Genomic DNA, 13413 nt, shown 5'->3' with positions numbered 1-13413 from the left:
CATGTTAGCATGCTGAACATACATTTATACAGGCCTAAAAACATGGTCCATATGTTTCATATCACGCAACCTTTTCCTCATAGAAAAACATAGCGGGGCTGGGACAACTGACAGGTGACATATTGGGTACAGTTTACAAGAAATGGATGTTTTCTATTAACTGCTGTTATCTCTCCCACAACTAATTTGTTCTATACACCTGTGATTGTGTGAATGTGAAGTCTCAATTTTGAAGCCGCAGTTGAATTTTTCCTTTCGTTATGCAGTACACAGAGAATCAACAGTAGCCTTGACCCCATCAGTAGGATGTAGAGCCACACGTTTGTGTCATCCTTCAGTTTCTACTTTCCAATTCTGCATTGTGTGCAAATCACTGCAGGTACTAAGGTCATAATAATTTGAAATACTAAATCTCATAGCTACGGTGGCCGACAGGGGCAAACGCCCTGCAACTTAAGAAAACACACGCAAATAGACAAAACACAAGCAAATTAAGAAAACAACTTCATTAATTTGACAACACATGCGCAGCATTCAGCAAACGCGCTGCAAATGCACACAACACAACCAAATACATAAACGCACTGCAAATACACACAACACAACCAAATACATAAACGCGCTGCAAATATGAAACGATGCAAAAAGAAAAGCACACAAATGCAGAAAACAAATGCAACAAAAAAACGCAACTCTTAGCTAACTCTAACCTCTTACCCCTACTAAAATTGCTGTCGTTAAACCTCTACTTAATAAACCACACCTTCATCCAGGGTCTCTAAATAATTATTGACCAGTCTCTACTCTCTAACCTTCCATTCTTCCATTCAAAAGTACTGGAAAGAGTGATGTCTCAAAAACTTTCAGCCCAATTATTTAATAGTAATCTTTTTTTAACCTTTTCAATCTGAATTCAGCACCTGCCACTCCACCAAAACTTTGCTTACTAAAGTTGTGAATTATCTTCTGCTTACTACGGATTCAGATTCCACCTCTCTGCTTCTGTTACTGGATCTCTGTGCAGCTTTTAACACCATAGTTCATTGTACACTCCAATCTGGCATCTGTGGCATTGCTGTCACATAGTTTAAGTCTTATTTATCTCAAATAACGATACTACATCAAACTTTTTTGAGGTGAAATATGGAGTACCGTAGGGCTCTGTTGTCGGCCCTCTTTTTCTCTCTTTATATTTCACCTCTGGCCAGATTATACGCAGTCATGAAATTAATTTCCATTGCTATGCTGATTATACACAGCTCTATGTGCCTATACAGATGAATGATACTTCTCAAATTATCAAATTAGAGGCCTCTCTTCTGTGAAAAACTGGATGTCACGTAATTTCCTGGTCCTAAATTCTGATAAAACTGAGATGTTGGCCATTGGCTCTGCTCAACATGGACACCAGTATAACAAAACTGTTATCACGTGCAAGGATAAGGATATGTGTGCAATGATTACACACATGAACAAATCATTGAAGTGTGTTGCAAAGCATATTAATTGTTTATATAACAGTTTAACATGCTTCTGATGAGTTATAGTTGTTGGAAAAATACATTTATAAGGATTTAAAGAATCACCACATATTTATGCTTTTTCCTTATTTGCCTTATTGCAGACATGGTTTCATATATGATGTTCAAGAGGTTGTGGACAGCCTCAGGTTTTAAAAGCCACCGTTGCTTGTGTACCACTGAGCTCTGGCAACAACATCATTGGAGTAGTCTCCACATGAGGTTTTGGCATCCACCTCTTCATAGGAGTGGATGTTCCCATCCCCTGCATTGTAGGATGCTATCCCTCCTGCAGAGACAAATTCAAATGAGAACAAAGCAAAACAAAGTGTGAAGGCAGTTTATCATAATAACTAATTCGGTGAAAAAAACTTTCAGCTGCTGCTCCTTGCTCCAGTCAGGAAATGCATGCTTTATGCGTAATATGAAATGAATCAGGATGTCAGTGGCTTGGCAAAGGTGTTCCTCACTGTCCCATCGGCCTCTTGCGATGTGTCCACCTCCCTTTGGATTAACATCAATCTATAGAAATATCAGTAAATAAAGTTCAGATAAACACAGCTGCTATTGCATTGTAACATGTGACAGTACTGAGAGAGAGTGATTAAAGCAGTTGTATTATTACCTGCATCAGCCCATAGGTATTATATGTGTTTCTCTCTTCGTCAAAGCACCCCCTGCCTGCTGTCAGTGTCTTTCCAGCCCTGCATGATCTGGAGATGATGGCAGCAATAAGAGCTGGATCAAGTCCTTTCTGACGAGCCACATTTTGGATGATGGATTTGTAGTTGTTCATTTCTAACAGATCAGTCTCTGCCATGGCGTATGATGCCCTTATACCTTTTGAAAGTATTCATGGAGAGAACAGGAATATGACCTCAGTCTTGTCAAGCCAGTGGGGAGAACAAGTATTTGATACACTGCGGATTTTGCAGGTTTTCCTAATTACAAAGCATGTAAAGGTCTGTAATTTTTTATCGGTACCGGTACAACCGGAAGAACACCATCCCAACATTGAAGCATGGAGGTGGAAACATCATTCTTTGGGGATGCTTTTCTGCAAAGGGGACAGGACGACTGCACCGTATTGAGGGGAGGATGGATGGGGCCATGTATCGCGATCTTGGCCAACAACCTCCTTCCCTCTATAAGAGCACTGAAGATGGGTCGTGGCTGGGTCTTCCAGCATGACAACGACCCGAAACACACAGCCAGGGCAACTAAGGAGTGGCTCCGAAAGAAACATTTCAAGGTCCTGGAGTGGCCTAGCCAGTCTCCAGACCTGAACCCAATAGAAAATCTTTGGAGGGAGCTGAAAGTCCGTATTGCCCAGCGACAGCCCCAAAACCTGAAGGATCTGGAGAAGGTCCGTATGGAGAAGTGGGCCAAAATCCCTGCTGCAGTGTGTGCAAACCTGGTCAAGAACTACAGGAAACGTATGATCTCTGTAATTGCAAACAAAGGTTTCTGTACCAAATATTAAGTTCTGCTTTTCTGATGTATCAAATACTTATGTCATGCAATAAAATGCAAATTAATTACTTAAAAATCATACAATGTGATTTTCTGGATTTTTGTTTTAGATTCCGTCACTCACAGTTGAAGATTACCTATGATAAAAATTACAGACTTCTACATGCTTTGTAAGTGGGAAAACCTGCAAAATCGGCATGTATCAAATACTTGTTCTCCCCACTGTATATACTATAGATGTATAAATAATAAATCACATCATTTACCTGAGTATTTCAGCTTGTCCTGCTGAGCTGTTTGCTCTGATGCACCAGTAGTTTCCACGATGTCGCCATACTCTACAAATGTTTATTAGATTATATTTCATCAACACATTTGTACATCAACATGAGCACATATCATTAGGACCTGAAGTCTCCTGAATCATCCAAAATCAATCACTTACTAGAAACAGATGTCAGTGGTCCTGTGTCCTTGGCTGAAAATATACAAAGACACAATGTAGCACTGAAACAATTCCTTGACAGGCTGTATTGATATTGTTATGAGCATTGTTTGGGGGACACAGTTAGTACAGGGACAAATCCCCTAAAGGGCTTCAGTTTTTCAGATACCCTACCCAAGGTAGAACAAAACACAATAATACAACACAAACACAAAAGTTTTTTTTTTATATCATTTTGATGTCCCTTTCATGAAATGGATGGACATAACAAAAAAAAGTGTTGAAATATCAATATGTTGACTCAACCCACAGGCGAAACAGTTCAGAATAAACCACATGTTAAAGTTTTCACTTTTTGCTTGGATTTTGTAACAGTGCCATCTGCCCTACTCCTCAACCCAATATGAATACAAAAATATATGTTCAATAAGTAACTAATTCATTTTTTTAGTTTTTAAGTTATTCTCATTTCCATACTCTCCATTTATTTTGGAGAATACTGTAGCGAGCTACGTGGATAAAGTCAAAGAGCCAGAGATATTAAAATCTACGGAAGTTTATTTATCTTCTACACACACTTGATACACAGAGGTCATCAATCTACCCAGTGTCTCAGTCATGAGGCCTGCTGTACTACGAAGCAAGATTTGACGTTAACGAGGTAACTTCAGGTTCAACCTAGGTTTTTGTATATCACGACGGTGGATCACTTGTTACCGGGTTAAATCGCCGTGGTAACTTATGCTGAACACATAACCTGCTCGGGTTATGTTGGAGATTAGAGATCACCCGGTGTTAAAGCACCTCCTACTGACCAATCAATAATCGATTGATAATGGTGTCACCGTTCTTAGAAGATCTGGTGGAGCTCAGTGCGCGGAGAGAGAGGTGCACTCATAAAAGTTAAAACATTTAGAGGTCGACAACCCCGTTAACATTCCCCGATGGGTATTTTTATGAAAGATATAGATTTTTGGAGGGGGGAATTACGTATATAGGCTATTTGTCGGCTTCTTGAGCCGTGTGTTGCCAATGTGCATATCGGTTTGAATTATGTTTTTATATTTTTTATTTGCTCTCACGATTGCTTACCACTGCCAGGGTTGCAATTGACGAGCGTTGTGATTTACGCATAACAACTTCGGCTATTGTTTGCCAGCTTTCCTTGCTTCCTGTTTTAGGAAGCAGCGACTGTATTGCATTTTGTCTGTAAAACCGTGTCTGTGTTCTTCATATTTATGTAGAATTTTAGTTTGCTCTTCTTATGTAAAATATGCCGCTCTGGAAGATGTCTGCAATTGGTCATGCTGTGCAAACACCGCCTCTTTTATGCGCGCGTCGCTGGATTGGGAAACCCTGGGTTGATGGAACTAGTTGTAAACCACCGTCGTGACACCGTTTATGCAGGACCACGGTTGTTAGGTTAGGTGAAGCCGGGTAACTGAAATAAATCCAGGGCATGTTGATCTTGATTCGTAGTACAGGCCAACCTAACAAATGTAAATAAACATGAACACTAAATCAAGACTAAAACCTAGGTAACGTAAACGAAAACAATTCTAAAATGCACGAGACACACACAGTAGCAGAAGAATACCAGCTACACACAACGGCACGAATGAGGTAAAAGAAAACAAGAGGAGTGAGTCGGTTCATTGACGTACGGCACTCGATTCTCCCGGTTCAGTGACACGAGTCGGGTTAATTAACCGGCTCTTCGGTCAGTTCGTCAACACTAATCTCTGCTATTACTCAGAGGACAAAACACAAACGGCTGCTCACCTCAACGTTGGAGTGAAGCTGGAGTAGGAAAAGCCTGTCATGATAAAAGCCTGGGCTGTGGGCGACACTGCTGACCACAAGAGGCAGGCGTACAATCCAACTGACTGAATCAGTTCCGTGAATAGAAAAGCATAACGGTTTGATGAAAAGGAAATTGAGAATCTCGAGTCGGTGCAATCTTTCTGGAGAGATCTGCAGAGCTGGTGTGTGTGTGTGTGTGTGTGTGTGTGTGTGTGTGTGTGTGTGTGTGTGTGTGTGTGTTTGTGTGTGTGGGAGGGTCAATTATATAATTCGGTAAATTTTACCTCCCTATATTATGGTTTATATGTCCATGTTCTTGCAAAGCCTTTTCTACACTTCTTGTTATGTAATCCTGTGTTGAATAGTCTAATTTGTTCCATTGTGATTTAGTTTGTTTCCTAAAACAGTGACATTTTTAACGTGCACGTCGCTGGATTTATTTCAGTTACCCGGCTTCACCTAACCTAACAACCGTGGTCCCGCATAAGCTGTGTCACGACGGTGGTTTACAACTAGTTCAATCAACCCAGGGTTTCCCAATCCAGCGACGCGCGTGTTCACATAATAGATGTGGTGTTTGCACAGCATGACCAATCGCAAACATCTACCAGAGCTGCATATTTTACATAAGAAGAGCAAACTAAAATTTTATGTCACTCTCTGAGACATGTTTTCATGCTAATCGAATGAGTTTGGAGCTTGAAAGACGCTAGCGCGGACCGCTGATTAGCTTACAACGCTAGTATTCGGGGCACAGGGAACGTAAAAACAAATCGCTATTTATACCACTAAAAAGGCTCAAAATATCACCAAACTTCAATGGTAGCATAATGAGGGTCCCTAAATGTTCACCGAAGTATTGAGAACTTTGTAAGTGTACAGACAGTTTATTGAAAAGATAGATTACAAACTTGCGTCCATGTTTACATGCCGCCGCCGTCTTGGAAACCAGTCATGACTTACAGCTGGCGATGCAAACTAAAATCAAAAGTCGAAAAAGTTTCAAGTACAGCCTTGTTTATCAGAGAGGGGAAATCTTCAGACTGTACAAAACACTGCGTCTCTTGGGCATTGCGACACAACAGGTCCCACTCCTTGCAACACAGACACTCCTGTTCGGTAGCCATAGCTTCACAATGTCCGCAGGTACACCACCAGTTTCCCGAAGTACGAGGCTGTGTTGCGGCATTGACTACCGGTAGCTCTCTCTCTCTCGTAGCCCTTTCACGGAGCTCCCGCAGCTCTTCGTTCAATAAACTGTCTGTACACTTACAAAGTTCTCAATGCTTCGGTTAACATGTTGGGACCCTCATTATGCTACCGTTGAAGTTTGGTGATATTGAGCCTTTTTAGTGGTATAAATAGTGATTTGTTTTTACGTTCCCTGTGCCCCAAATACTAGCGTTATAAGCTAATCAGCGGTCCGCGCTAGCTTCTTTCAAGCTCCAAACTCATTTGATTAGCATGAAAACATGTCCCTGAGAGCGACAGAGTGGGTACACATCTGTTAATAACCCCTAGGTTCGTTTTGCGCCGGAATTGTCCTTTAATGCTCAAAATAGAATGGGTAGAATGTCACTTCAAAACTTGAGAGCCCTGCTAATGGATCCACGTTTGTATCTCGTAAATTACCCCACTAATAATGCCCGGAATCATACCAAACTTCTACAGTAGTACAAATAGTTTCTGTACTTCTAAAATGAGGTATTAGAAAGTTTGTAACTACACCAGAAGTATATTTAAATAACACTTGCCTGATGGATACTCCTCTCGGCTGCTACCGCGCTACTGCGCAAGATCCCGCACAGAGCACAACATCTATTGCTTTTAAACCACAGCCGGGATATATACAACTGTGTGGCATCTTGTCCTATCGCCTCACGCTGCAGTAGCTGCTTCTGCTGTTCACTCGCTTCTTGATTCTTCTTTACCAGTAGTCTCTTCTGGCAATAGATGTTGTGCTCTGTGCGCGATCTTGCGAGATCTTGCGTGATAGCAGCCGAAAGGAGTCAGGCAAGTGTTATTTAAATATACTTCTGGTGTAGTTACAAACTTTCTAATGCCTCGTCTTATAAGTAAAGAAACTATTTGTACTACTGTAGAAGTTTGGTATCATTCCGGGCATTATTAGTGGGGTAATTTATGAGATACAAACGTGGATCCATTAGCGCCTGCACTAAGCTAACCAGCTGATAACGCTAACGTTATAACAAGGTAAAAAAGCTTATGGGGGGTTGTTTGGCTCGAGGTTAAGGTGCAAAGCAGCCTAGGGTGAAATTACTCCGAACCATCACTTTAACATAACTACCAAGATTACATGACGTGTATTTGTATGTGATGTACTTCCCCATCGATAATGCGTGAATTGTACACGCACTAGAAACAAGGCTTGGTTAATAACTCAAACTTGCCGAGAACCAAGACACCGCTTGATTACATTAGACTCGAGCGGTTGCACGGTTACATTCGGTCTCGTTCAGCAGCCTGGTGCACAGTCTCCAAAGAGCAAACTATAATTCTACATAAATATGAACACAGACACAGTTTTACAGGCAAAACGCAATATAGTCGCTGCTTCCTAAAACAGGAAGGAAAGCTGGCAAAACAATAGCCGACGCTGTTATGCGTAAATCACAATGCTCATATCACTTCCCAATCAGTCAGGCACAAGATCTGACCATAATTACACTTGTGCTTTCCATAAACTGTCGTTGCTTTAGCCTATTATTTCAGTTGCAACCCTGGCAGTGGGAAGCGATCGTGAGAGCAAATAAAATATATAAAAACATAATTCAAACCAAGTGTGCATTGGCACAAAGACTTTTAAAATGTCAATGACGTCATACACATCGTACGGCCAGAGTACTGCTTTACGACAAGCTCTGAGTCACTTCCTTTGTTCTCTCGAGGCATCGACAACACAGCTGACAGGTAGGCTCTCCCTGTCAATACACATGCTAGAAAGAGTTTTGCTAATGTTTTAAAGACCACGCCGAAATATTCACTCTGACATTCTGGTTCTGCTTCGGATGCCATCAAGTGGAATTGGAATTGCAACCAAAATTGGTACAATGGACCTAAACAGAGAGTGAAATGGCTCTCCGTAGACCAGCTCTGGTCGGTTCATTGACGTACGGCACTCAATTCTCCCAGTTCAGTGACACGACTCGGGTTAATTAACCGGCTCTTCAGTGAATTCATCATCACTAATAACCTGCTCCCGAGCAGCTTTAACACCGGGTGATCTCTAATCTCCAACATAACCCGAGCAGGTTATGTGTTCAGCATAAGTTACCACAGCGATTTAACCCGGTAACAAGTGATCCACCGTCGTGATACACAAAACCCTGGGTTGAACCTGAAGTTACTTCGTTAACGCCAAATCTTGCTTCATAGTACAGGCCTCTGGCCTATGGTAACCCAACAAATGTAAATAAACATGAACACTAAATCAAGACTAAAAACCTAGGTAATGTAAATGCATAACAAAAACACTAACAGAACATCATTTACACACTTACACTAGGACAGGAACCGTTAATAACCTAGTCCCATGATCCTTTGTACTGCCGTGCAGAACAAGGCAAGGCAATTTTATTTGTATAGCACAGTTCAGCAGCAATGCAATTCGAAGTGCTTTACATGAAACATTAAAACACAGTAAAAAATGAATACAAATTGATAGTAAATCAAAAAAAAGAACAGTCAACACAACGGCATCCTGCCTGCCGTTACAATACGTAATTTGCTACAATTTATAAAATAGGCTTCAAACACCACTTCAACGTCCATACCTCCAGAGTTACAGTCTTATACTGCCTACTCAAAAAAGTACAGGGGACATGTCCCCTATGTGCCCCCCGTAAATTAAACCAAAAAACTGTAAACCTATCTGACTGCATGTTAACTCACCGAAGCTCTCTCTTAGCGCGTTGCAGCCAATCTCCCCCAACGTCTCCAGCGCTACGTCTTTAGCTCCGGACTCTGTATAAGTTAAAACCAGGACATCTGCGATTTCTAGAAGAGTTTTGCCTTCCAGAGATACCCTTCTGACCCGCGGCTCTTCCCTGCGGTCCAGGATCGCGGAGCAGAACTTCTTTAACTGCATGTCATTTAGGTCCTCCAGCATGTTGATCAAGGCGCTTTTAACGGTCTTTGGTATGGAATGCTGTTTTATTCAATATTAAATAAATGAATAAAAACAAAAATAAATGAATAAATACATAAATACATGAATAAATAAATAACTACCCCTTTGAAATACATCATGAAATAAATAAATGAGGCAATAGATACATAAATAATTAAATAAATGTAAATATTCATATAAAAATGAATCAGTTAAATAAATAAATTTAAAGGTTTTACTTTTAATTATTTCGTGGTACTTTTATTTCATAAGTTCACTTTTATTTATTTCAAGAGACTTTTATTTCATAAATCCACGTTTATTTATTTCCGTGGACTTTTATTTCCTAATGCCACATTTATTTATTTCCCTCTCTATAGAGAGCCGAAGTCACGCCCCTTCCGGTGGACCTCATGGGACCTTAATTCGGAAAAAATATGAACAGTAGTGAACGGAGAGAGGCTAATTATTTTTTGATCCCATTTGAATTGAGCAATGGATTACAAATATGATGTTCGTCAATTTAAAAGATAATTTTTCAACCGAAGAAAGTCCCAGTTAACCATAGGTTTGTCGTAATACCACTTAGTTTTGTGTGAAACTGCATCTCTCGTCTCACACAATTTACATCACCTAGCTTGATGCTCAACTTGCTTGCTAGCTAGCTAGCTTAGCTCTGTTCCACAACACATGTAACGTTATCTTACCTGATTTGTTTTCAGCAGATAAGCAAAAGAACAAGCAAGATCCGCTGCTCATTTGAGTAATGTTACATCCCAGATACGATACACACAAACATCGTAGCTTCAGTGAGACGTCATCCATGTGACAATGAAGTGTGTAGTCTTTCTAATTACATATTGTCACAGTCTTATACTTCAACAGTTTAACAATAAACTGAGACTTTCTTCGGTTGAAAAATTATCTTTTAAATTGTCGAACATCATATTTGTAATCCATGGCTCAATTCAAACAGGATAAAAAAATAATTTGCCTCTCCCCGTTCACTCCCATTCATATTTTTTCGAAAGAAAGGTCCCATGGACAGGAAGTAGAAGGGCGTGACTTCAGCGCTCTATAGAGCTCAACAGTGCCGCCCCTCCTCTGAGAGACCTTGGGTTCCGGAAGTAAATTTCCCATTCATTTCTCCCATTGACGTCTGGAAAAATCTGTGTATAAAGAGTTTTAGACCATGCCTTAGGCTAACCAGATGGTACGTGACTCATAAGCATACAACGTATCATTTCAAGTAAAAAAATGAACAGAAAATACCAACAAAGTAAAAGGTACAAGACTGTGTACGTATCGTCATCTCAGAGCGAAGGAACTACTCATCCCATAAACCACCGCGCACCACTGAATAAAGGAAGCTGCGTTAGTTTAGCTAACAGCTAATTCGGCTAACCACTAGCTGAGACAGCATGTAATAATTTTAAAAGACCCTCAAAATAAAACCTGAAGATAACCATAAACATATATAACGGCTGTTACGTCAGCTGTAGACGGCTTTACCCAGTGTTAAGTTTGAGTTAACGTTATTTTAGACTGAATCAAGCTGTCAGCTAGCAGTTAGCCGAATTAGCTGGTAGCTAAACTAACGTTAGCTTCCCGGCAGAGGCTAACGTCAGAAGTGTGGAACAGATCGTGATTCGTGCAGTGTCGTAAATCCTCGTGACGGATCGTGCAGGCAGCAGAGATCAGGTACTGACACCCCACCTCCTCACCAGCATGAGTTCCACCAATCAGAGGCATCACTGTGGGATTGTGGGATTGTTCAGGATTGTGGGTAATGAAGTACTTATCCAAGACATCGCAAATAAAAGACATTTATCTCAAAACAAGGGTAGTGCCCCATGATTTGTGGTGTCTATATGAGCATATACTGGCATGCTGTTGTGGGCGGGACTGTTGAGCTCTATTTAGTTCCAGTTCTTATATGCAAATAAGGGGGCGTGGCTATCTCTCACATTCAGAACAGAGCCGTGTGCACCACGACCGAGTGCACCACGACCACAGCAGTTTTTCGTGCTGCGTGAAGCTGGCCTCCCATGTCATTCAAAAATTATTAAAAACACTGCTATTCCTTTGTGCTACGTTTGTGCCATAAAAATTATCATTTGTGCTGTTAAGGGTTTTAGATAATTCAACTTTACATTTTCTGGCCAGTGATGTAACCCAGCCCCCCATTAATGTCCAAATCTCCCCAAAATGGTCTCAATCGTTTGTGCTACGTTTGTGCTGATTTGTGCTGTTAAAAAAAAACATTTACTGCAAGTTAGATGAGAATATTGATATTAGATGCTGATTATGAAGTTACAGCCAGCTGCTGGTTAGCTTAGCTTAGCATAAAGACTGGAATCGGGAAAACAGCTAGCGTGGCTCTGTCCAAAGGAAACACAATCAAGCTCCTCTGCCAGCACCTCTTACATTTACTGATCAACATGTTATTTAATTTGTTCAATCCAGAAGAAAAACTAAGTGTAAAAACCAGTTGTGGTTTCATGGTGAGTAATGTAAATTACTGGACTATTTCTTGAATATATATATATATATATATATGGGATTGTCTGGATTCTGGCAATATAATAACCATTATGGTGGGATACACTGGCTAAGCAATTAACAAAAATGTCTGTGCTGAAATAAATAGTTTACATGAGAATACATTATAATTTTGGCCCTTTGGCTGAGTCTCTGTCAGAGGAAGAGCAGGAGTGTGGTTGTGAAGAAGTTGATAATTTCATGGTGCAGATTTAACACTTTCGCATGCACTATATCCGTGTCACGTTCTCATTAGGGGCTGAGCCCCTCTAAAGGTCTGATCCTAGAATCGCTCCTGCTGCTACTTCATACTCCACTACACCTCAGAGGAAAATGTTGTAATGTTTACTGCACTACATTTATCTGACAGCTTTTGCTTTATTGCTTCATGCTGGGCTTGTTTCTGCAACAGCTCATTGAGTATCGGATACAATTAAAACTATTGAGGAAATATTTTCCTTTGAAATTGGTCCAGTATTTTAAAATGAAATCGCTGCAGTCGGCGGTAAGAAAGTGAACATATTTATTTACCAAAATGTCAATATTTTCTTTTAGTTATTTTTAAGGAAAACATCCATTGATTTAAGTCCATAAATGTCCTTATATCATTGTGAAATATATTTGGCAAAACAAGCTATTTAATGCTGTATGCATGACGTAACTGATTAAATAAGGGAATGTATTAAATAATTGAAGTGCTATTCATCTTGTCAGAATTTGGCTAAAGGGGGCCAACTTGAAAGACTTTTAAAACATCAGAGCAGCGTCTGTTTGATCAACAGTTTGAACATTCTGTGTATTTACATGACGTGTGCTGTGTTTGTGTGCCAGGCGAGAAGCCCCATGTGTGTCAGATATGTGGGAAGGCATTCAGCCAGAGCTCCAACCTCATCACCCACAGCCGTAAACACAGGGATGACCGGCCCTACCGCTGTCCTCGCTGCCTCTACGGCTTCCAGCACAAAGTGGACCTTAGGCAGCACCAGGACCACCACTGCACCTACCGCTGACTCTGACACCGCCGAGTCAACATCATAGCCTTTTTTTTTTTCTTTTTTTTTTTAATAACCAGTGGAAACACATTCAGGACAGAGAGCTACTGAGTGTGTTGACTACTTTCTCACAGTATGTGAAATACAGTTTTTTATATTTATATACAAGAAGTTCACTATTATTTGTATTATCATCATGTTTACAGCAAGAAAAAGTAATTGCCCCTTGTGGGACTAATAAAGTTGTTGAATTGAAGTGAGAGATGCCATCATATGGTTCCTTACAAAATATTGGCATTACTAAAGATGATTCAGTTTTTAAGAGAAATGTTCTTATGTTTCCCACATGTCTATATTCTCTGCAGATCTGTGATCATGTGAGGGCAGAACTCCAAAGTGTATGTGCTGCTGAACTTTTACTTTCCCTCTACAGTACACAGGATGTAATATTATAGAAATGTAGCTTTGACAGACTGATGACACTGCATGATTTCATCATATATATATCTC

At 40.4% G+C, this 13413-nt stretch overlaps 1 protein-coding gene and 1 long non-coding RNA gene across 2 annotated transcripts; one reads left to right on the top strand and one right to left on the bottom strand.

Moving 5' to 3' along the window:
• Positions 1-409: 409 nt before the first annotated feature.
• LOC144536727 (lysozyme g-like) lies at positions 410-9377 on the bottom strand. Its single transcript, XM_078279992.1, has 6 exons — positions 9154-9377; positions 3439-3471; positions 3260-3331; positions 2146-2360; positions 1894-2042; positions 410-1811 (listed from the first exon to the last, which is right to left on the bottom strand). Exons 1-6 carry the CDS (start codon positions 9368-9370, stop codon positions 1673-1675), a joined length of 825 nt encoding a protein of 274 aa, XP_078136118.1. The 5' UTR covers positions 9371-9377; the 3' UTR covers positions 410-1672.
• LOC144536737 (uncharacterized) lies at positions 8135-13159 on the top strand. Its single transcript, XR_013503773.1, has 2 exons — positions 8135-8172; positions 12743-13159. It is a non-coding gene; the product is annotated as an uncharacterized LOC144536737 (long non-coding RNA).
• The last annotated feature ends 254 nt before the right edge of the window (positions 13160-13413 follow it).

This window comes from Sander vitreus, chromosome 2, assembly GCF_031162955.1.
Source record: "Sander vitreus isolate 19-12246 chromosome 2, sanVit1, whole genome shotgun sequence".
In the NCBI taxonomy this organism is placed as follows: Eukaryota; Metazoa; Chordata; class Actinopteri; order Perciformes; family Percidae; genus Sander; species Sander vitreus.
The sequence above is the reverse complement of the archived record's forward strand: the minus strand, read 5'-3'. Positions and strand labels throughout refer to the sequence as shown.

Bases quoted from the DNA above. Each gene is read 5' to 3' on its own strand.
- LOC144536727 (XM_078279992.1), bottom strand. From the start codon at position 9,370: ATGCTGGAGGACCTAAATGACATGCAGTTAAAGAAGTTCTGCTCCGCG. The intron at 3,332-3,438 runs GTAAGTGATTGA...AAACATTTGTAG, and splicing joins ACCACTGACATCTGTTTCTA to AGTATGGCGACATCGTGGAA. The intron at 2,043-2,145 runs GTAATAATACAA...ATATTTCTATAG, and splicing joins ATACCTATGGGCTGATGCAG to ATTGATGTTAATCCAAAGGG.